General features: G+C 49.1%; 1 protein-coding gene across 6 annotated transcripts in view; it reads left to right on the top strand.

Annotated features, from left to right (window-relative positions):
* XYLB (xylulokinase) overlaps window positions 1-24,597 on the top strand; it is an 88,693-nt gene extending 64,096 nt beyond the window's left edge. For 5 of the 6 annotated variants that reach the window (XM_077304096.1, XM_077304093.1, XM_077304095.1 and 2 more), the window contains 4 exons: window positions 9,314-9,372; window positions 10,781-10,868; window positions 12,398-12,492; window positions 23,463-24,597. In XM_077304096.1, coding sequence (XP_077160211.1) covers window positions 9,314-9,372; window positions 10,781-10,868; window positions 12,398-12,492; window positions 23,463-23,552 — 332 coding nt within the window. In that variant the 3' untranslated portion in view covers window positions 23,553-24,597. Of the gene's footprint in view, window positions 1-1,322; window positions 3,047-9,313; window positions 9,373-10,780; window positions 10,869-12,397; window positions 12,493-23,462 lie in introns of those variants that run through there. The other variant, XM_077304094.1, reaches the window with a different exon arrangement.
* The last annotated feature ends 222 nt before the right edge of the window (window positions 24,598-24,819 follow it).

Raw genomic sequence — 24,819 nt, 5'->3', positions numbered from 1 at the left:
ACAGGAAATGTCTTTTCAATCAAGGCATGTAGCAAATTGAATGCCTCTTGTAAGCAGGTGTTATTGTGTTATATTTTCATCCGAGCTGCTGGGAATAAGTTGGAGGGAAATGACAAAGTGAATTGGACAAGGAAGTGTCTGCGCTCCATGAATAATTCAAGACGGCAAAGCAACAAATGCTGATATTTTCTGAAAGGCGAACGACTGTCCTTGGGTTAGGGAAAGATGGTGATTGCGTCTTTAAGCACCGCAGCCAACCCCCTTGGGTTCATCATCCTAGTTCTCCGTTGATCTTGGAGGGAGCCGTGCCTTGCCGTGGGTGGGTGGGGAGGAGAGGCCAACGGATCTGCCTTTCCCTGGGTGCTGGCCGAGTTTTGCGTTCGTAATTCTTAGGTAATCTTTCCAGTGTGCTGTTTAAAACCTCCAATGCAGGTCCCCTAAAGGCAGGGGTAGTCAAACTGCGGCCCTCCAGATGCCCATGGACTACAATCCCCACGAGCCCCTGCCAGCGAACGCTGGCAGGGGCTCATGGGGATTGTAGTCCATGGGCATCTGGAGGGCCGCAGTTTGACTAAGGTCTTGTTCACCAGCCCTTCCTGGCGTCCAGAGCAGGGAATTGTTATAGACCCAGTCGGGAGTTTTACCTTGGAACTCGATATGCATATTCTTTGAAACTTCCGGTCACTCTGACCAAACATGCGTTCTTGCTTAAACAAACCTAAGCAAGCGGAGACAGCTGTGCACCCCGCCCCCCCCCAAAAATCACATACCGTGGTATTAAATACATCTGAAATTCCTGCTCCGTTTTTGATTTAATTGCGAGCCCCGAAGGAGAGCCAGAACCGGGGAGACCTGCAGTGCTTCCGGAAGAGATCTTTGAAAACCAAGCAGGGTTAGCCATGGTTAGTACTGTATTGCTGTATCCGACCACCAGCAGCCCGAGAAGACCAGTCGTCGGCCTGTCCGAGTTCATTCTTGTTCACATTTCCTTTATCTGCTTGGCAGCAATTACTACCACCTAACAGAGACTTGCCCCCCCCTCCCGTGCCTTAGACAGATCTACCCACCTTCAAGCCCCGTGTTACCTATAAAACATACAATTTATTCAAGTGCTTCATTTAATGCATGGTATAATTAACCTTTTCAGTGTACCAAACCTTCTGTGCCTCTTGAAGTATTCATGAAGAGAAGACTTTTTTCTCCCTTCCTTTGTAGCCAGTATTTCATACTGTTTCTGGGAATACAGAGAATATTGATAGTGAGCATCTATATATAGAGGCGCGCCTCTGAGCCACTTATTCCTCACTTTGCCCTTTTCACAGCGAGCTTGGTGTTTGTCAAAGGAAGCGCCGGACCACACGAAAGGCGGGTGGCTGTGCATCAATGTGAGGCTATAAGAGAATGCTGGATGAGACCAATGGCCCATTCAGTCCGACACTTTGCATCACACAGTGGCCAAAATCCAGGTGTCATCAGGAGGTCCACCAGCAGGGCCAGAACTCCAGAAGACTTCCCACTGTTGCTCCCCAAGCACCAAGATTACAGAGAACATAAGAGAAGCCACACTGTATGAGACCAATGGCCCATCCAGTCCAACACTCTGCATCACACAGTGGCCAAAATCCAGGTGTCATCAGGAGGTCCACCAGCAGGGCCAGAACTCCAGAAGACTTCCCACTGTTGCTCCCCAAGCACCAAGATTACAGAGAACATAAGAGAAGCCACACTGTATGAGACCAATGGCCCATCCAGTCCAACACTCTGCATCACACAGTGGCCAAAATCCAGGTGTCATCAGGAGGTCCACCAGCAGGGCCAGAACTCCAGAAGACCTCCTACTGTTGCTCCCCAAGCACCAAGATTACAGAGAACATAAGAGAAGCCACACTGTATGAGACCAATGGCCCATCCAGTCCAACACTCTGCATCACACAGTGGCCAAAATCCAGGTGTCATCAGGAGGTCCACCAGCAGGGCCAGAACTCCAGAAGACCTCCTACTGTTGCTCCCCAAGCACCAAGATTACAGAGAACATAAGAGAAGCCACACTGTATGAGACCAATGGCCCATCCAGTCCAACACTCTGCATCACACAGTGGCCAAAATCCAGGTGTCATCAGGAGGTCCACCAGCAGGGGCCAGAACTCCAGAAGACCTCCTACTGTTGTTCCCCTCCCCCCAAGCACCAAGAATACAGAGGATTTCTGCCCCAAACATGAGTGCCAGGCTGCTTGCTGCTCTTCAGTATGTGTCACCCATAAATATGCATTTAGACCCGCGTAGCCCAGAGACCAAACACCTGCTCCCCCATGGGTGCTTTTAATTTTACAACATGAAAGCAATGTTCTATGGAAGTACCTTTTTTGGGTTTCATTGTCGGTCCAACCGTCGAGGTACTTGCCCTCCTCGATCCACATTCAAACAGAAGGTGACTTTAGCGGCATGCACCAGTTTTGCATAGTTCTGCTCCAGCTCCTCAGGGAACTGCTGGGATGGAGTGAGACCGGTTTTGAATGAACCAACAGGTAGGGTTGTCAGCCTTTAGGTGGTGGCTGGAGCCCTGGAGCCACAAACAATCTCCAGGGGTTAGAGATTGGCAGTCTCGGAGAAAGGTGGTCATTCTGGAAGGTGGGTGCCATGACATTATACCCTCTCTTTCACGAAACCCTGGTCGAGAAAGCTTGCTTTAGACACCCACACACAGCCTTGTGTGATTATTGTAGAGTGCGGTATAGATGGAGAGTATCCGAAGACCTCTTCCCTGTAGCTTCCCTCCCTCTTGTTGTTGAACGCTGTACAGTTGAGCTGGGTGACATTTAGTGATCCTTAAAAGGAGGAATTTACGGCGCACACTTAAAACCAAGGGTATTTCAGGTTGTTCCCAGGTCTGCTTTCCCCACTTAATTCTGCCAAATGCCACGGAACCCAAACCTGGAATAAAACCTTTCTCTGCTTGAAAAGTAGCCATGGGTTTTTGTGTCAACGGTGTCAAGAGAGCCCCGTCCCTCTGTAAAACAACCCTTGGCCGGCTGCTTCTCTCGCACTCCTGCAGCTAAAGCAGTCACCGTTTCCGCATGCGTGGGGAAAATTCCACAGCGGCGACGTTTGCCTCCGCCGTTTAATTATTGGGAACATTTGTATCTCTCGCTTTCGGCTTCATCTTCCGAGGTGACTTCCAACAATGAAATATTAAATGCAATTTAAATACACAGGGGGAAAAGAAAAAATACACAACACACTATGTAATCCCTAATGACCAACACTAAAAGCAGGGAGCGTCATAAAATCGGCTTAATTAAAAATGCTCTCAACAGCAGCAGCCGTTCTTCACACTCGCCAGAGCTGTCTTCGAGGGCTGGAAAAGAAGCCGGAGTCGGGAGGAAACCTGGGAGGAGATCTTCTGACCCTGTTTTAGTCTGGAGCCTTGTAAAAAAGTTGGCACTGAACTATTTTTGTGCCCTATGTTTCTATGCTGGGTTTTAATGAATATCTTTAAATGTAAGTTAAAAAATAATTTTTTTAAAGCCGCCATATAGAGGATGGAGCAGAGTTGTTCTCTCTTACCCCAGAGTAATGGACCAGAACCAGTGGGATGAAATTAATGCAAAGGAAATTCCATCTAAACATCTGGAAGAAGTTCCTGACAGGGACAGTTTCTCAGTGCAACAGGCTTCCTCGGGAGGTGGTGGGTTCTCCATCCTTGGAAATTTTTAAACAGAGTCTGGAGAGCCATCTGACGGAGAGGCTGATTCTGTGCAGGCTTAAGGGGGTGGCAGGTGACAGTGGATGAGCGATTGGGATATGAGTGTCCTGCCTAGTGCAGGGGGTTGGACTAGATGACCCAGGAGTTCCCTTCCAACTCTATCCTTCTATGATTCTACTTTTGGATTGTAAATCGACTTGGGCAAGTTCTAGGAGAGGGATCATACACCCCCCCCCCAAATAAAATAAATATTTAAAACAGTTGAACAATGCAATTAAACTAGGATTACAAAATTACAGAGCAAAGGCCCCAGGAGCTATTCTACAACTCTGGCAGGTGGGAGAGATTGCCTCCAGACCTTTTAGGGGCCTGTTTCATTTTAAGCAGCCCCTTCTAGTGACTTCCAGTGGCTTTTGACAGCAAGTGAAGCTGGGTTGTTTTATTCTGTGTTCCCTGCCCTGTGAATGAAATGCCACATCCTGGATTTTTCCTCCAGGTCTTTTAAAAAATGGCATACAGCAGGCAAGGATGAAGGCTAGTCGAGGTTAATGTTAAGGAATGTGAATCTGTGCCTGTTGTTATGTCCTTATCTAAAGTCCTGTTGTTATGTCCTTATCCCCCACCCCTTCTGGCCAGGAGCTCTGGGTGTGCAGAAATCCCAAGGAAATGATATGCAAGATCCAGGTTTGCATACAAGGGGACTGCCAGTTTGGTGTCGTGGTTAGGAGTGTGGACTTCTAATCTGGCACGCCGGGTTCGATTCTGCACTCCCTCACATGCAGCCAGCTGGGTGACCTTGGGCTCGCCACAGCACTGATAAAACTGTTCTGACCGAGCAGGAATATCAGGGCTCTCTCATCATCACCCACCTCACAGGGTGTCTGTTCGTGGGAGAGGAAAGGGAAGGCGCTTTGAGTCTCCTTGGCTTGTCCATCCCTGGGTAGAGGGATGTGGCTTGTCCATCCCTGGGTAGAGAAAAGCAGCATATAAGAACCAACTCTTCTTCTTCTTCTTCATAGCAGTGATCAAGTTTACTGAAATAGCAGGCTACACTCCCATCCACTGGGTCTCAAACGCACACACATGTATAGTGCAATTCAGCCGGAGAGATGAGATGCATTAAACTAACCGTCTTATATCCTAAGTGCTGGCTGTCAGTCAAGGTTTCTCAGTTGAGCTCTGCCTCTTGTCCCACCATGCTGATCTCGCTCTCTTCCACTGTTCCAGACGGACGAACGCTCTCTCTCAATCTACCCCACAAGGCTGTTGTGTAGATGGCGCCCCCCACGCCATGCTGCTTGTCCTGCCGCGACCCCTGTGAAAGGGTCATTCAACCCCCCAAAGGGGTCCCGACCCTCAGGCTGAGAACCAGTGCCCTAAACGTTCACCATAAGGTAAAGGTAAAGGTATCCCCTGTGCAAGCACTGAGTCATGTCTGACCCTTGGGGTGACGCCCTCCAGCGTTTTCATGGCAGACTCAATACGGGGTGGTTTGCCAGTGCCTTCCCCAGTCATTACCATTTACCCCCCAGCAAGCTGGGTACTCATTTTACCGACCTCGGAAGGATGGAAGGCTGAGTCAACCTTGAGCCGGCTGCTGGGATTGAACTCCCAGCCTCATGGGCAGAGCTTTCAGATGGCTGCCTTACCACTCTGCGCCATAAGAGGCTCTACGTTCACCATAAGTTGGCTGCAACTTGCCGGCATTTCCCGCCACCACAAGCTTGGCAGGTGTTCACATACTCTGCTCCCAAACATTTGTGGGGCAAATCCCAGCTTTATGAATTGTACCAAGTGCTAGCAGTGTGCAGTCATGACATACTGGGCTCTGAGGAAGCCTTCTCGAGGAGGCAGGAAGCTTCCAAGTGTGCTCCATGTACAGGCAGAGGTGTGATTTTTGTGGCCACGTGTGAACATCAGGGCAGTGGTTTATGGAATCCACCTACACTGTGGAGTCCCAAGGACATGGCCCTGAGAGCAAAGCCCAGACAATAAATTGGGACTGACTTCTGAGCAGACCTGCTTTGGATGCTCCGCTTGTGAATTTGTGACAGTGGCAAAATGTGGGGACATCCTGGTGTTACGCCAGCTCCTTCAAATTTATGAGCTGCTCGCTCCGACCGCAGAGCTGTTCTTCACAATCCTTTGATCGCCAGCTTTCCTTAAATCAAAGTGTGCACCCTGTTAAGCTGTTCAGCATTTCTGCATTGTTTTGCCCATTAATTACGCTTCCTGGGAATACACCCATCGCAATGGCGGCGTCTTTCTCGTGCGCACACGTGCGCGCCCGCAGAACCTTAGACGAGGTGATAAATCTTAGATTAGATAGTGGCTTTGTTTCTCTTCAGGCTGTTAGATTTCGATAAGCTAGATTTCAAGCCTTAAGTATCCTCTGGTTGCTAGGCGACGCCATCATCCTGTGTGTGTGTGTGTGTGTGTGAGCCCTGTCCATGGAATACATTGGTGCCACCTGGCGCTTCCACTGTTCAGGTACGCATCAGGTACCGATCTCCATAAGCTGGTTTTTGGAGGGGAGAGAAGCCATCCTTCAAAGGATTCCTTTGGCTTATTAGCTTGTTTGTTTGCTGAAGCGTGCAGTCGCAGGACAGCTGGCGGCATGGCCACAATTGTTCTTCACATAAAATGTCGGGTTTGTACAAAAGGAAGGCGCAGGGTGTTATGCTAACGGGACAGAGCCAGGTGAAGTCTCTTAGGAAGCATGAAGATGGTGAATGAACGACCCTTCTTCCCTTTTAGTCCCTTGTGGCTGCTCTCCCGTTCTCTTTTTATCTCCTGGGGTCTGTAGCTTGTGCATCCCTGGCAAGCTAGAAGGCCAGCAATAGAAAAAGAGTCCTTGAGTCATCTTTGGAGGGCAGGGTGGCACCTTTCAAAGCTTTATACGTGTCCCATTGGCACAGAGATCTGTTGGAAAGACATCTTTCCATTTTTGGTCAACTTCTAGTGGAACGGCGGAGGAGACATGGAAGCCACCCGGCACAGAAGGGGCAGGAGGCTTCGAGAACTGAGTCTGCCCCTTTGATAATTCTTTGACACTAGCATGGTCCTTGATCAAGGGGAATTAGGCAAGAGTTGGGATTCCAGCCATGATTCTGGAGAAACCTGTGGTTATGCGAGAGCTCCCCAGGGGTGACGTGGCCTTTCCCAGAAGTTCAGATGGCCGCTGACGTCACTAGATGTCCCTGGAGTCCACTTCCATTGTTGCTATGCCGGCCTAGTCTCTTTCTCCACAATAGAAACAGTAAATGATTCATAGACTGAGTGTCTGGCTCCCGCTATCTTACTTCCATGCCCACTCTCTGAAGGGGCACATCACCACTTCTGAGGTTCCCCAAGGCCTGAAAAATGTTTCCACGGTCAAAAGGTTGGAAAAGGCTGGGCTAGCGAGAGACATTTGACAGTGCTTGCGTTCTTATTATGTGCGACTCAAGATTTTCCATTAGCATGTGGTGGTTTGATTGTAGATGCAGCCTAGGCAATCAGTTGGGGAGACAGTGGTGTCGTGGTTAAGAGTGGCGGCTTCTAATCCAGCGAGCTAGGATTGATTCCCTGCTCTTCCACATGCAGCCAGTTGGGTGACCTTGGGCTAGTCACAGCTCTGATAAAGCTTTTCTGACCAAGCCTGACAGAACCTCTCTCAGCCTCATCTCCCTCACAGGGTGTCTGTTGTGGGGAGAAAGGGACGGCAATTGTAAGCCGCTTTGAGACTCCATTGGTCAGTGAAAAGCGGGGTATAAAAACCCTTCTATTCATTTATTCATTCATTCATTGTACCCTGCCGTTTCCCCCAGTGGAGACTCAAAATCACTTATGTGGCTCTCCTCTCTATTTTATCTCACAGCAACCCTGTGAGGTGATTTAGGCTGAAAGAATGTGCGACTAAGCCAAGAACACCCAAGTGAGTTTCCTTGGCACAAGTGGGGATTCGAACCCAGATTTCCCAGATGCTAGCCCAACGCTTTTAACAAAGACCCCGAGTGAGATTCGGAGATTCTTTGGAGATCCAGGGTAGAGACAATGGGGAGGCGGCGATTGAAGACGTGTCCCCAGCATGCCCTGCAGAGTTGCAATGGGTTCTGGGACACCCCTTGTGGATTGCACCTTTGGCAAGATGTTGCCTGGACTGGCCCATCAGCAGTTATCCTCCCAAGAGAAACAGACCTACGGCCGGCCGCAATCTCCTCTATCGGCCTGTGGACAAGGCGTTCAGAAGAGAAGGTGTGGAAAAGAAAGGCACCTCCTTGACCAAACAGTAAAGATTTCAGCATGGTGGTTGTTGTTACTGGCCTGCTGCGGCTGCCGTCTTGTTTTTTTGTCTTGTTTTCCAAGCCCGGTAGTTTGGGTGGTTATTTTTCATTGCTTTCTGTGACACGTTTCTGAAAATATTGGCAGGGCTCTGTCACTCTGAGCAGGTATAATTGAAACTTGTTTTCTCCCAGGAATCAGTCGGCTGTGTGGTTTATTTGTTTACTGACATTGACAGAGATCTTAATGGCTTTTAAAACCCAATTTGTGCATCGCTGAATATCCTCCAAAGAGGAAGATCTGATTAAATTTATCGGTGGAATGAAGTCTCCTCTTTTTGCGGCGCCTTTGGCTGAATTGCAAAAACGTCTGCGTCCGAATCGCAGCACGCTGGGCTTGGTAATTGTGTGTGGGGCTTGTGCAGTTGGCGGCTAGTCCTGTTGTGTCTTTTTAAATAAGGGTGATGCGATATTTGAGGAGAGTTCCGCTGTCTCACCGTGGGATCGTGTCTTTTCTGTAACCAAGGGCTTGAAGTGTTTTCCTTTGGACTGAAGTTCAATAACATTTCCCCTTGGTTTTGCTGAGATGCCACTAGTCTTATGTTTGTGGTCGGTGCACAGGATTTTAAGAATACCAGAAGAAACCAGCTGGAACAGACCGATGGTTGATCTAGTTTTCTGTGGCATAAAGAGGCCAACCAGTCACCCCGGAAGACCAGAGAAAATAGAGCCCCAGGTTTTTGCCTCTTAGTCCTGCTCTTCAGAGGCTTCCTACCTTTGGATTGGGAAGTTCCCACTTACGGTTGGAACCTTCCAGCACATGATACAACCAGCTGAGTCCATCGTCCCATGCAGAAATGGGAAATGGGCACTTAAAATGAAAATGTCGGGTAGGAACACAAGGATTGAGGCAGGGGCACAGGCATAGAGCATCTCGCAATTGACCCAGCATCCCTTCTGGGGGAAACCCAGAAGGGATATAGCATTGTCATCAGCCCTAAGATGTGATCATACAATGGCCGTCTGTCTTCCATTTAGCTCTGAGACTCATTCCAGCAGATTTGAAACAAAGCCACAATCTTCCTTCAGCGTATCGGAGGGGTGGTGGAGGCGGCGGCCACGTTAGTCTCCTTCAACAAACATGAAAAGGAGCCTTTTGGATCCTTAAAAAACAGATTATCTTGGGCACAAGCTCTCCAAGCCTAAAACCTGTCCCATCAGAGGTCTGAAGATGCCACTGGCTTTGAATTGTGATCTTAGTTAATTTTTGTCTAACAGGACATTATAACCCTTCCTGGGAGTGGTACACACTATATTCATGGCCATCTCTCTCTTTTCCACTTCGCAGTGCCAACCACCAGGATCCTGGCTACCGGTGGGGCATCCTACAATAAAGACATTTTGCAAGTATGTGAGATCTTATAAAATCTTTAACACCCTCCCTCCTGTGTTTTAGCCTGGCTATAAACCTGGGGTGTAACCCCTTCAGGACCCTGGAGAGCTCCCAGTGAGTCATTGAATGTTGCTTCAATAGCAGCCTGAGTATGCAGGTGAGGGGATTATTACATGTAAGCACAGGTATTAAAATCTCAGCTCTTGCTTCGTTTTAATATTAGAGAAGTCCCTGCTGTTTTTCCCCCCTTAGCTTCAGCAGAGTCCCGCTGAACCCTGTTTATAGAATCACTATAATCACTATATAGAAGCCGCCTTCAGTAGCGACTTCAGTTGCTGATACTAAGAAGGACAGACTTTCACTGATGCTTACCACTTCAAAAAGGGCATGGACAAAACGGAGAGGGTGCAGAGGACAGTGATGAAGGTGATCCAGGGCCTGGGGACCAAGCCCTGTGGGGAAAGGCGGACGGACTTGGGAATGTTCAGCCTGGAGAAGAGGAGGCTGAGAGGGGACAGGATGGCTCTCTTGAAGTCTTTGAAAGGTTGTCCCTTGGAGGAAGGCAGGGAGCAGTTCCCATTGGCAGTAGAGGAGAGGACCTGCAGTAGTGGGTTTAAACCACATGTAGAACTGAACCAGCTAGATATCGGGGGGGGGGTGGAATTTACCCCCAGAGTAGTTCAGCAAGCGGCATGGGCTGCCTGAGGAGGTGGTGAGCTCCCCCTCACCGGCAGTCTTCAAGCATCAGCTGGACAGATACTCATCCGGGATGCTTGAGGCTGATCCTGCGTTGAGAATGGGATTGAACTAGATGGCCTGTAGGACCCCCTTCCCACTCTATGATTCTATGAAACCATGGAAGATACATTCAAACAAATGTCCAGTTCAGTTGGCTAGTCATCATTAAGAGGTGAATATTTCATAATATAGCTCATGTGCACAAAACGGAGGCATTGTACAGTGAAATGTGCATTGCCTGCTTTCTTCCTCTGTGGACGAGAATCGGTACAAGACATTTGTAAAAGCAGATGCAGTGATTTTTCATAACACAAAGGGAGCGACTTGGTGGAATCAAGGACACTCTTGAGCTGGGAGACAGAGCCCTAGGCCTCTGCTTATTCCCTTCTCCCTGCCCACCAATGTCATCGACACATAGTACATTGATTGTCAAATTCATGATGCAGCCCTGCATCCCAGTTCTGTGATCTGCAGGAAAAACAGTGGAAATCCCACCGGTTTCCTTTTATGGCTACTTGCAAGCCCCCGAAAAATGGTGTGCCTCAAGGGCACAGATGAGATCGCAAGGGAAGCTTTTCTATGGCCGATCTCCCCATGCAGCAGCCTGTCTGTGTGCTTAGGCTCCAGGAGTAAAAAATCTCTTTCCCACCGCTTAGATGTAACCGATGCTTTTTCTCTTCCCAGATCCTGTCGGACGTGTTCAGCGCTCCGGTTTACACTATTGACACAGCTAATTCAGCCTGTTTAGGTTCCGCTTACCGAGCAATTCACGGTAAGTCAGCTGAAGAGCCCTCTAAGCAGTACGAACACAGAGAGCAGAATACATATTTGACTCTGTTTGGGAAAGAAAATTGCCCCCAGGAGAGCGTTCTGCGTACTATGAGGGGGAATGTGTTGCATGATAGGCTTTTGGTTTTCAAGCTGCTTGCCTTCAGCAAATCCTTTCCTGCAGAGGAGCTCGCAAAAAACGGTGAAGCAAACCTTGGGTGTTGCAAAGGATGCTCCAGCTTGCCCTAGGGTTGATACTCTGTTGGGGTTCTCCATTGTCCTTTGTGAATTGGCTCTGAACTTGAGAACTTGAGATAAGCAGTGGGAAGCATGGAAACCCTTTGCTAGGTATAGAGGCTGAGGCCTTCCCCTGATAAGAACATAAGAAGAGCCCTGCTGGATCAGGCTAGTGGTCCATCTAGTCCAGCATCCTGTTCCAACGAGTACCTGACCAATTCCTCTGGAGGGCCGACAACATGGCACTGAATCCAAGGCCTTCCCCTGATATTGCCTCCTGGCGCTAAGATTCTGAATATGGAGGTTCCCTTTAATCTCCTTAACTCAGGGGTAGACAAACTGCAGCCCTCCAGATGTCCATGGAGTACAATTCCCATGAGCCCCTACTACTTACCTAGTAGCCACCGACAGACCTGTCCTCCCGGAAGGGGAGAGATTAAGAAGGAGGGAAAACTATGTGCAGTAAAAGCTCCCCCCTCCCCTTCAGACTCCCTGCAGGCAAAACCCAGATCGAGTGGAGGGTCCACCAGCAGAGGAATCTTCAGGCCTTTCCAATATATGACTGAGAGAGCATTGGCAACGGCTGCAAAACGGTGGTGACCCCGCGACAGAGTGCCTTTCCGGCGCATGCTGTCTATTTAATCCAGGGCCCTCTGGTTCAAACTATTTGTGGATTCATTAGACTTATAAACAAACACTGTCAGGGAGGCCGGTGGGGAGCAGCAATTGCTTCCAGGCAGGGAAGCTTTGCACAAGGTGGCTCTTTCTCTCTTTTAGGTCACAAACGACTCTTGTGGTAGCGTCTGGGTGGGCAGCCTAGTAAAAGCAGCTTGCGAGACCGGGATAATTTCTCTTCCTGTCTCGCTCCCTCCCTCCTTCCTTCCCTGTTACCCTTCCCCCTCCCCCAGCTCTTCATTTTCCGTCTCCAGCCTTGTCTGTGGGCTTTTGGGTCACGCTTCGTCCTTGAATTCATCACTTCCCCTCTATTTTTCTCATCTGCTTGCTGCTTGATCAGTGTGCCTCAATGATTACTGATACTGTTGAACTTGCAAGTCTCGTGGCCGGCTTCGCCCTCCACGGGGCGAACGGGAGTGATTGGCGTAAACTCAATCTCAGCGTCCCGGCTCACCCAAGCCCAAGTTGCGTCGGAAAGCGAGGTCTTTACCCTCTATCCTTCACTCCTGAATGCTGACCCGGCCGAGGAGGATCAATGCAATGTGTTAATTTGCCCGGGAGTCCGGGCACATCCCTCGTCTTGTTTCTGTGCATTGATCCGGCCTGCGATCCTCATTGCAGGACTGGTGGCAGAGTCGAACGTGGCCTTCGTTGACGTCGTGAAATCAGCACCAGGACCCAGATTAGTCGCCACGCCAGCGACCGGCGCGACTCTGGTGAGGTGGCTTGGGCCAGTTTTATCCGATTGACTCGTTTTTTGTTTCCTCTTTGCTTTAAGACAGATAGAAGGGGCTGCTGGAACTGTTTGCAAAGAAAGCTTTTTATCTCAGGGGGAACGGCTTCTTTTGTATGGGCTGCCAATCTGTGTTACAAGCCGTCGCAAGCCAGTCACTGGAAAAAACCCCTAACTTCCAGGGGCACATTGGAGACGTGAGCCTTTGCTGTGGAACTCTCCTGGCCCCTGGGGAGAGATGATAGCTGTTTAGAGCAATGTCAATGTATCAGGTAGGTAAGCTAGCAACATTTCACCAACAGGAGACCTTTTTCATATGGGGGTTGGCCTGGAGTTTTTTGATCTCCTAGATGAACTCTGAATGCATGAAGCTCCCTTATCCTAAGTCAGGCCAGAAGTATAACAAGGTCAGTATTGCCAACTCAGACTGGCAGCAGCTCTCTAAGGTCTCTGGCTGAAATATTCCCATCCCCTCCTGCCCTGTCCTTTTAACTGGCGATTGAACCTGGGACCGTCTGCAAGCCAAGCAGATGCTCTCCCACTGAGCCACAGCCTTACCATTAACTACAACTTTGGGGGCTCCCAGTCAACATATATACACGAACATGACAAGTTACAAGGGTTGAAATCCTAAATCTGCTTGCCTAGGAGTGAGTCCCATTGAACCTAATGGGATTTACTTCTGAGTAGGCATCATAGAAGTGTGCAGTAGGAACCCTGGTTTGGTTCCCTCTCTGCCCTGCACCCCAGGCCCCTAGGACTGCCTGTGGCCCTCTAACTCTTTTGGCACCTCTGGCATTCAAAGTGGTTGATTACCGAGGTTTGCGTAATGGATGAGAAGGAGGTCCAAACGGGCCGCAAAGAACACCACAAGAAGCTCCGTGAATGGCTCCTTGTCAAAATGGCCGAGAAGGTTCAATTGCAATTAAATGCAAAGTGATTCTCACGGAAGCAGAAAACTTCCCACGTGCTCCAATGTGGGCTGAACTATCTCGGGGAGAGATCTTGGGGTAATAGTGGAAAGCAGCTTTCTTAGGGTGACCCTGTAGAGTTCAAGACGGCCGAGAAACAGGGATGTTTGCCCTTCTCTGCCGCTGTGTAGCAGCTCTGGGCCTCCTTGCCAGTGTCCCACCCAAGTACTAATCAGAGCCAGCCCTCCTCCGCTTCCAGCATCTTACAAGAGGGTACCAACATGAGCCATCCGGGCCAGGGTTTGTCGTGAATATTGCAGGGAAATTAGTGCAAGGGGCAATTCCATGCCCTGGGTCATTAGAAGAAAGGTGAAGATTTCCAGGGAGGAAATGACGGTCTTTGATTCCTTCTCTAGGCGGAACTGTGCACTGCAGGAAAGGGCACTCTGCTGCTGAAAACGGCAGGCCCGTGTCAAATTCTCCCTTTCCCCCTTGGTAATGTGCAGAATACATCCACCCTCATCCCAGCTTTCCCCAAGAGTGCGGGGCAAAGGACCGAGAATGGTGTCAGGAAACTAGCTAAGTTCTACCACCGGTTACAGAGAAGGAGAGTGAAAACGTAACATGGGGATGCTCTCCCCTAGCACATACTTTTCTTCTTTTCATTGTCCGGCACGTTGGCCTCGATGTCCCCAGAACCGATCTTTTCCAAGTGCAGTTCTTGCTCTCTGATCCGGCAGCTGCGGTCTGCACCCTTCCCTTTTCCCTCCTCCCTGCTCGAAATCTGCAAAAAGCATTGCCGGCCCACAGAAGGCTTCTCCGCAAGCTTCCTGGCTGGGAAAACAACCAAGGCCAGAGGGCCTGTCAGCGGATCCTGCGGGAGAGCATGAAAAGTGCAGTGGAAGTTCATAATCCGATGAGTCAGTTTGGTTCTGTTTTTAACAGGGCTGCATCTCGCTGTCGGTCCGATTTCGTCCTGTCGGGTTCAGCTGCTTCCAGTTAACTGACGGGTTCTTTTTATAAACTTCAAAGTCAACCAGAGGTTAAGCGCTCTCTTCCCGGGGAGTCCTCTGAGAAGCAACCTGGCAAAACCCATGCAAGGTCCTCCAGTTCATATCCCTGAATTTGTTTTGGGGGGTAAACGAAGGGGGGATTTTTGGAACCAAGTGAAGAAAGACAAGCCAGTGGTTTAGAACAGGGGTAGTCAAACTGCGGCCCTCCAGATGTCCATGGACTACAATTCCCATGAGCCCCTGCCAGCGAATGCTGGCAGGGGCTCATGGGAATTGTAGTCCATGGACATCTGGAGGGCCGCAGTTTGACTACCCCTGCTTTAGAAACAAAGCTCATCAGGATTCATTACAATCCCCCCCTTCTTCTGAGGTTCATTGACACATGAATAAGCATGATGTGCTAACACTGCACCAGATGTCTGATGGCTGAACGTGTGAACTGACTCTGTTGAGGAGTGTGGCATTTCAGGTGGCAGTGGGGAACGTGCGATTCAGCTTGGATTCAGCCCCCAGCCCAAACCTTAAATCAGTGCTGATTTTCAGGCTTATCCGAGCCGAATTGCAATCCTCATTAGTTTAAAGGGGCCGAAACAGAGGATCTTGAATCGATTTGGCCTTGAGTCAGCAGATTGAGGAAGACCCTGCCGGACAGCAGTTCCTGACACGTCTGCTGGGGAGAAGGACCCCCCAACGGTGCCTAAAAAACAAAGATTTCAGGTTTTTCAGCAAACCTATTAATAGAAGACTCCCCCCCCCCCTCCTCAGTTGATCCTATCCCTACTGTGTGGATTTTTTTATCCACACTCTAGGGCCCTGTTCAGAATTATATATGATTGTATATTATATATCTTACACATTCGAGCAGGTAATAGAAGATGTAGCAGCCAGAGTACATGAAGAGCGAATTCTCTCTTTGCATCTAATATATTGATTACCGGCTTGTGAACATCATTCTGGTTTACAAGCAGGGCTTGAGACCCCCTGCCCCCCAGAGGGCGAGGAGGACCACGGCCCTTCTGCTGGCATGGCACAAGGCCGGCCATATGGATTTTCACAAGGCGAGGGCTCGATTCAAGCCATAACAGGGAGCTGTCTGCCTCTGTGGTCCGGATTCTTGGTGAAGGCCCTCATTTATCACCCTGACGCGGCGGTGTTGGAAAGCTGGCCAGGAGCAACTTATCCTGCCTCCAAATCAGCCGGCCGAATGAATAGGCTGTTAAAAGAGCCATCTAATGGTAATTAACTTTTGCTCATTACCCATCCAGGATGGATGCGAAAGACCAGCTGAGCCCATCTAGGGCTTTGTGTCTTGTTTCAGCAAACCTATTGAGTATTTCCTCCCCCCCCCCTCCTTTATTTAAGAGAGAAAAGAAAAAAAAAGGGGGGGGAGAATGGAAAACATTTCTCTTAGAAAAGGAAGATTAATCTGAATCAGTAGGCATGACTGAAATAACCGGGGAGATCTTATAACGCTAAGTATATGCTAACAGACAGTAAGAATCCATTATTATGGCATTAAAATGCAGCGCTAGTTTAGCAATCTATTAAAACCGGAGATGCTTGGCTTGTTGGTTAATTAAGCCAAAAGGCACGGGGAAAGGAGTGCGATTATCCTGGAGATAATCACAACGCTGGTGGTGTTTTTACAAGCCCACAAGCCCCTGCAAAACGGCCAAACAGCCGTGTTTTTTTTTCCACATGATCCTTGGAGTCCTCTCGCTATTAGTGCATTGCTGGTTGAGGCATAAAATTTGTTTCTCTCTCATTGTGCCTAATTTCCCCTCGTCCCTCCAGAGCAGTGCCCAGCCGTGCCTCGCCTGGAGCCCGTTTGCTGCCCCACACCCTGACCCACACTTTTTGTCTTATCCCGTTTCAGTTTCTCGTCCCCTTTGGTCCCCTCTTCTTCCTCTTTCTATGCCTGCTTCCCCTGTCCTTTCCTTTAGACCAGGGGTAGTCAAACTGCGGCCCTCCAGATGTCCATGGACTACAATTCCCATGAGCCCCTGCCAGCATTCACGAATGAGTGGAGATTTGAGTGGAGATTGCCGTTTAGGATCCTATCTTTCTTTGTCGTGCTTCCTGGTGGGAGGGGGCAGGGGAAAGAGGGGGAAATTAACCTCTTGTTAGCCTCCCCTTCCCCGCATGCTTCCTGGCCACCAGTTGGCTTCCATATGTTTATTTATTTACTTGGGGCAACCGCAGCACTTCTCTTGGGGGCCGGAAGAGCTGTATTCCAGCAGAGACCCTGTGGCTATCTTCAGGCGGGAGTGACCTGAAATTAGACGGTGGATTCCGGGTCTTGCATGGCCGTGGCAATCAGTCCCCCCTGCCACTCCTCCAGTCTCTCTAAATCCTGCGGGTTCACCGGCTCAGTTTAGAGCAGTTTTTTTTAAACCTTTTGGAGGAGGAGGAGGAGGGAGGGAGGAGGAGGAGGAGGGAGGGAGGAGGGAGGAGGGAGAAGGGAGAAGGAGAGAGTTTGTTCTTATATGCCGCTTTTCCCTACCCGAAGAAGTATCAAAGCGGCTTACAGTCGCCTTCCCTTTCCTCTCCCCACAACAGACATCCTGTGGGGTGGGTGAGGCACTCCTAACCACTATACCAAACTGGCTCTTGAGCATAGAGGAGCCCCTGAAATAACTTTTCAGACTTCGAGGAGCCCCGGAAGTGATGTGAGCTGGCCTTCCCCAAAATACAGACTCAGGAAATGGCCTCTGGTAACCAAGAAATATCTTCTACCCGCTTTCAGAGCGGTGCCACGACGTGTCCTTCCTCCTCTTTGGTTTTCCGGGTTTGTGAGTTCACATCCTGCCCTTCCACGTGTCCAGTTTGCAGTGGCGGCAGCCGGCCAGAGCAGAAGGGCAGGACAGGTTGGAGCCCTCCACCACGGACGGCTCTTGACGGGGAGCTCGGAGGCAGCCGCTCTCTTTTGCCGTTGACAGTGGAAGGTGTTTCCGTGGGCAAGTGACGGGAAACAGAAGCAGGGGCTTTGCGCGTCCATCTGCTGCTGTCAGTTGATGTCTGGAGCAGCAGCGGTGATGCTTTTACCTCTCGACGACGGCTACAGGCGGACCTGGCAGGAAAATAAGCATCTCCCAGGGGTGGGGGCTCTTGCTGGCGTGACAGCAGTTTTCTTCAAGGGCCAGGGAGGGAAGAAACGAACTTGCCCCCGAGCAGCCCAGAACTAGAAGCAGCAAAACCAAGCCTTTTTAACGGTGGTCCATGAGGTTATATTTTTGTAAAATATCACTAGCTCCTTGTGACACGTTCGGTTAGCTGCTGCAGCAAGGAGAGGATTTACGTCCCAAAGGGCTTCTTTTTTTTTTTACGAATCCTTGAGTGTTCTTTATTTCCTTTGGACATTCCTTACAAAAAAAATTAATCCCTTTAATTGCCCCAGGCTGCCTACCACACATATATCTTAGAGAAGGAAGTTTCCAGAATAAGGACGGTAGAAACTAGCCAAGAGAAATGTGAAAACTGTTCCAGGATATGGTTTTTTAGGAAGCGGCCATAAAAAGTCGACAGCCTGAGCTAGCCCCATCTTGTCAAGGCTTGGAAGGTAAGTAGGGTCAGCCCCGGATAGGAATTGGAAGGGAGATCTCCCAGAAAGGCAGGGGTAGCTCTGGAGAGGAAGGCAATGGCAAGCCAACTCTTGCCTTGAAAACCTCACGGTCCCGGGTCATGCCGTGAGCCAGTTGTAACTCAACAGCACACCATTATTATGTTGTGTTGAAGGTTATGGTTTGCCAACTGTCTTGATTTTTCTGGCTCTTCTGGTTGGGTGGAAGAGGTGGGGTCTCTAGGGCCAGCCAATTCTTATAGGTCAGGAGAAAGCCTGGGTTGAAATAAAAAATGAATGAACTAGGAGGGGGTAGGTTCCAGTGAAGAAACAATTATGAAACAGTACAGATGCACTGGGACAACAATATGGCAATAATAAATCCAAATAGAGTTGTCTCTCTTCAGTTTCAGATTTTTTAAAATTCTTACTTCATAGAAGTCCCAATGCGTTTTGCCTGCTGGCTTTGTCAAGGGGGAAATTATTAGTGTTTCAAACACATCTTCTTATAAGCAAATACTTGTCTCTTGGACAGAGTGTAAGGTCATATTAACCGCAGCTACTCATAGCTAATGGCGTCATTAGGCATTTGGTAGTGGAGCTGAGCGAAACCAGGGCCCATTCTGCACACGCTGGATAATGCACTCTCCATGCTCTTTAGAAGTAGATTGTCCTGGTTTCACACAGGAAAATCTAGCTTCAAAGGAACCCCGAAAGTGCATTATCCAATGGGCCCAGGCAGCATAAGAGGCACAACTTGTTGGGCCAGAGAGAGTCTATGGCAGCTGTTGGGCTGGCTGATATATCCTGGTTTCTGGGACCCCGGTGGGGTTTACTTGCCATCGGTAATATTTAACTTCATTCCAGTACGGTTCCCAAACTCCATGGTGAGGACCGGCAAGGACCAAACCAGGTAAGCAAGGGATAGGAATTAATGGCTCCAGGAAGGAAGCTCCCCTGTTTGGTTAGATCCCAGGGTAGGTTCCAGCCCCGACAGAGTTTTTTTACTCGTCAAACCAATAAAACAATAAATGTTCGACTGCTCTAAGTCCTCAGCGGGTGTGATCTGATGCAGAGTCACTCCATTGGAGGCCCGGTGATATCGATACATTTAGACTGGATTAACTCTATTGAGGATTGCCCAGTAACTTTTTAAGGGGAAAGGGTGCTTTGAATTAAACCAGCTTGGCAACCTTGACTTGTGCTGTTCACGGTAAAGGTAGGATCTCCGGGTTCTCCTGTCAACTAGAGTCAAATCAAATCAAATGTATTAAATACAGCACTGCGGCCAGATAAGACAGATAGCAAAGAACACCGCACAGCAGAAATGATATAATCTGGGAACCAATTCAAAATTTAAAAATATGTCAACCAGAGTCAACACATAATTTATTGTGTTTTTGGGGTTGGAAATGTTGTCGCTGACTACAACGTGGCCTCTGTTTATCAGGTAACCTGCTTCAAAAGAACCTTCTAAATTAGAAGGACTCGAAATAGCGCTTCAGATAACAAGCGCCATTTGAGAAGAGCCGTCCTTCCTTCCTCACAAGGAGGGCGAGCTCTCTTCAAAGATGGCGCCTGGCTGCCCCTTGGACTGGCATCCACCCCATCCCAAGGTCTTTTCCAGCCCCTTCGGAAAGAAGATGATTCATATGCAAATGCATTCAGCTCTAGCAGATTGACTGAAGAAGCATGCTGTTAACTAGCTCAGATTTCTTTAATCAGGTGACAGCCCTCTCCAGCATGGCTTCTTTGAGTCCAACCCGCCCTCCTGCACCACAAGCAGCCTGTTTTCAAACCGCAGAGTTTCTACCTCTCGTTGGGCACCATCTTTCAAGAATCCAGGGCAGGTTACTGTTGCTAAAGGGGCTGTCCTTTATATCTCATATTTTCAGGGTTTAAAATTTAAGAGAGAGAGAGAGAGGCCCCCAAAAGGTGAATTTCACGCAAAATTAATCAAGACAAAGAAAGAGCGATAGGTTTAATTTCCCCTCCACGTTCGCACGGGTATAAAACAACAGCCGAACATCAGTTATTCATGCTAATGGTGGGGAGAGGCCTTGCAGCAGATGCTTGGGTTTTGCAAATTAGGAAGTTAGGCATTCAGCTCCTATAAAGCAGTCAAAGGCACCGTAGCCTTAAATGTAGCCGTTCATTCCTTTTGACACTTTTAATTTAGAGCAATGCATTCTCGCCACAACGCTTCGTAGCACGCCCGTATATAAAGGCCCCGTAGTACAGGGGGGGTACGTACAGGGTTGTCGCTCCTGGTTCGGTTTTGTTTTCGATTTGTAAAAACAACAACAATAATCTTCGCGCCGGGAAAGGAATAAACGAGTGCTCGCTATCTCGGCCGCACAACTGCGTGCGGCAATCCGGGGCCGCTCTACTAAATCTCAGCCGGCACCAAACGAGCGGGCTTTATCAGGGCTGCAGATAATCAAAGTGAGAATTAGTGAGGCTTGACTATAGATATTTCAGTAAATAAAGGAGCTATTTTTGCCTGACATATTGATGCCCCTAATACAGCCATAAGTGCTTGTTCGGTAGTTTGCTTGTATACGTTTAAGGAAAACAAGATGCTAGGGCATCCGGGGGCAGGTTAGGGCTAGGGTTAGGGTGGAGGGGGCTATAATTTTGGGAATAGGTCAGAAGTTTCCGAATAGTTCCTGTTGCGCCCCCTGATTCTCTGAGGCTGCAGCCCATGTGAACCTCTCCCCCCTTCAAGCAACCCCCCTGTCCTCTGAGCCTGCAGCCGATGTGAATCTATTCCCCCTTCTATGTATGGCGGAGAGGAAAAAACCTAATGATCCTGCTTGTAATCTTGACAGTTCCAGGGTCTGTACAACTGGGATGGCTCTTACAATTATTATATTTTAGCACCTATATTATTAAATCCTCCTGGTTATTCATTGGAGGATAGAATAGATGTTTTCATGCCATCATGACTCACAGTCGAATGCAGAAGAGAAAAGGGTTGGGGGAGGGAAGAGGAAATTAAGCAAAGTCAGGTACTGTTTCTTACCTAAGGACCAGGTGGAATGGCCTCGGCGAAAGACGGTTCAGAGGGGGACCAAGCCTGCCATCACTTGCCCTGGCCAAGCCAAAGGTCAGGGCCTCCTGCTTCTCTGATGTAACCCAGCGGGATGATCTGGGGGCGGAAAGGGCTGTTGAGTTCCAACCAACTTCCGCTGACCTTATAGGGCTGCCCGGGAAAGGGATGTGTAGAGGTTGTTTACTGTAGCCTTCCCCGAGGTCCATCAGCCCAAGGGGAAGGCCATGCCACTGCCGGGAGGGTGGGTGGGGGGAGGCAGGCCTTCCCACCGGGCCCAGAAACGGTGCACCCGGGGGCAATGCCACCTCTATGTGTCTGCTGGGCGGCCACGGTGGTGGTGGGGGGGCTTTCAAAGCCTATCCTCATGTACGGGCTTTGAATCTAGTATATAAGAGCTCTAGAATGGAAGAAGGAAGAACTGGGTTTTTGGTACCCAGCTTTTCAGTACCTGAAAGATTCTCAAAGTGGCTTACAATCACCTTCCCTTCCTTCCTTCCCCCCCCCACCCCCCCACAGACACCCTGTGAGGTAGGTGGGGCTCAGAGAGCTCTGAGAGAACCGTGATTGGCCCAAGGTCGCCGAGAGCCATGTTTACGTCCCCCCAATCAACCCAGATGCCAGCAATCAGCTCTGTGTGGTGTGATTAGCAAGACGACTCTCATGAATTATTTTGATCAGTGCGTCTCCTTGAAGCAAGTTACTGATGCCTACTCAGAGAACGCTGGACTGGAGCACCCTTATCTGCCTGCCACCACGATCTCCATAGAAACTGCCTGAGAGTGTCATTAAAACATAGCTGTAAAAGAGCTGTGAATATAAGGCCACGGAATACCCGTTATTCATTTTATGGCCCTTTTTTAATGGGCGGAATGTTTTACAGTCCATCTAATTTGTCCCCCGCAAAAGCACGGCCAGCCGATCTCCATTTTACAGCCGGGGAAGAGCCACAGCTGAGGCAGAGCTTAGTAAAAACTGTGCGGTGATCAACGGCAGAACTGAACCAGGACTGGAAACCGGGCCTCCCAGAGCCAAGCCCAGCTGCATGCCGCATTGGTCAGACCACACCTGGAGTCCTGTGCATGGTCCCGGAGACCTCACATAGAAAAGGCTGTAGACAGACTGGAGCAGGTGCAGAGGGAGGCGACTAGAATGATCATAGATTCATAGAGTTGGAAGGGGCCACACAGGCCATGTAGTCCAACCCCCTGCTCAACGCAGGATCAGCCCAAAGCATCCTAAAGCATCCAAAAAAAGTGTGCATCCAGCCTTTGCTTGAAGACTTCCAGTGAGGGGGAGCTCACCACCTCCTTAGGCAGCCTATTCCACTGCTGAACTACTCTGACTGTGAAAAGATTTTCCTGATATCTAGCCTATATCATTGTACTTGTAGTTTAAACCCATTACTGCGTGTCCTCTCCTCTGCAGAGCCTGGGGACCAAGCCCTGTGGGGAAAGGCGGACGGACTTGGGAATGTTCAGCCTGGACAAGAGGAGGCTGAGAGGGAACAGGATGGCTCTCTTGAAGGATTTGAAAGGTTGTCACTTGGAGGAGGGCATGTTGGCAGCCGAGGAGAGGACCCGCAGTAATGGGTTCAAACTATGTGTAGAATGATATTGGCTAGATATCAGGAAGAATGTTTTTACAGACAGAGGAGTTCAACAGTGGAAGGAGCTGCCTAAGGAGGTGGGGAGCTCCCCCTCACTGAAGAGATCCTTCTCCTGGATGCTTGAGGCTGATCCTGCCTTGAGCAGCGGGTTGGACTAGATGGCCTGTAGGGCCCCTTCCCACTCTACAGTTCTACGATTCTTTTTAATCCATTGCTTTTGGCTGAGCTACCTGATGAAGAGAAATGCCATTTTATAGGTCTGGGTTGCCCCTACCTCAAACACCTGCCCCCTACACACCACGGAATTGACTGCAATGCACGATTGACTTTAATGGTGCCAAATCGCTTTTGGATCTGGCTGAATTCTGCTTTGGATTCAGGCAGAATCCACAACAGTCTGATGTGGGTTTTTTTGCACATGCCTAATTAGAACCCGGAGCACAGATTCAGCTCTAGAACAGAGGTGGGCAAACTGTGGGTCTCCAGATATCTAGAAAGTTCCTGAACATTGCACTGCATCTGTGCAGAACCCACATGTTGCAACTGCACGAATGTGCATTTCCAAAAGACCAGTTACAAGCAGACATCCAACCAGTTTGTGCCTTTAAGAGGGGGGAAAGCCAATTATTTTTATTGCTATTTAGTGCTTTGTTCTTTCACTGTGTTAGTCGCGAGCTGCTTTGGGCACATCTGGAGAGGCGGCCCACAGATCTTCTAAGTAAATAAAATACTCTTTTGATTATGAGGCTAAAAGACTATTTATTTTTTAAAAAGCCCTCCCTGAAAGTGATTTTTCTCTTCTTTTGAAGGTCTACCAACCACTCCTTAAAAGATACATGGTTCTTGAACAGCAAGTGCTGAGTGAAGCAAAAATTCCAACCGTTGCCTCATCTGAATGAAAATCAAAGAGAAGATAAGAAGAAACGTTATCTGGCGTGACACATTCCCGAGTTTTGTACTTGAAACAGAGAGATTGTGATTTGTTGTCTTCTAAGAGCTGGGTAACGAATGTATTTGTTTCATCTTTTTGTATGCCACGAGAGGACATCCAGTATCTGTATATCTATCTGCCTTTCTGTGCCACTTTTTCCTTCCTGTCTGCTGCTACCACAGTATTTGGTCACAGAAAGGAATGCTTGACCCACAGAGCCCGGTGTTTCGGCCTGTACATCTTGCGACTCGTCAAGGCCCATCCGCCTACCAGTCATCTAGCGAGGCCTTCCAGAGGCTTGATAATCCAGACAAGAAAACAGGGTGGGGGTTTATATTTTATTTCTCGAGTCTCAGCATGGCTGGCGAGGAATGTTCACCAGTCAGGCAGACTTACTCTGTTTCCTGCCTCACAGCTTTCTGTATCCCACATGTGGACATGAGCCCCCATGCAAGCATGGAATCTAACATTCTGAGAATCATAACCTGCTTCTTCGCAGTCATTGGCCGGGCAGAAAAAGGATTACACATGCACTAATTTGTGGTAAGTGAAGGGCTGCTACACGTGTGCTACCAATGCCTTGAGAACTAGTGTAGCTGCGGTGGCCTTCTCCCCAGAGAATTCGATGCGTTTTGTTTCAGTGTTTTGAAAATTCTCTGCAAGATATCACCCCCACACAGACAGCCATTGCAGAAATTCAAGTTGACCATTCAATGTATGTCAGCCTGTAGTACAGAGAGAGACCCTCAAAAGTCAGCTGGGGACGTAGCAGGCTTCCAGAGGTTCCGGTGGTGGGTTGAGCACTCTGCATGGGCACTTAGCCTTCTTGTACCCTTCCTATACCCTTTGCTCCCTCCTGGATCTGCGAAGGGTCTTCCAACCTCAGTCCATTTAGCATTACTTCTCTACATTCCTTCCTTTCTGTTACATGGTTCCTTGTTAAAGACGAAGAACAGAAAACTAAGCTAAATTTCAGGGGCAAAGTCAATAAAAGCAAATGTCTTCATATGCCATTATATGTTGCAAGTGTCAACTCAGTTGTTTCTGGGCAGAATAGCTGAGGTTTGGGCTCATTTCCCTAGCAGCGGACTGTTAACTCTGAGGAGGGCCAGTGAACACAGGCTGCTTTGCCTGCTAAAGATCCCATGGTTGGTGGATACTCTTGAGCGATCACTTTAGAGTTCCTTACTCCTGTTCGTTACATCTTTTCACATTGGAAAACTGACAAATCTTTC

This window comes from Paroedura picta, chromosome 11 (assembly GCF_049243985.1).
Source record: "Paroedura picta isolate Pp20150507F chromosome 11, Ppicta_v3.0, whole genome shotgun sequence".
Lineage (NCBI taxonomy): Eukaryota > Metazoa > Chordata > Lepidosauria > Squamata > Gekkonidae > Paroedura > Paroedura picta.
The sequence above is the reverse complement of the archived record's forward strand: the minus strand, read 5'-3'. Positions and strand labels throughout refer to the sequence as shown.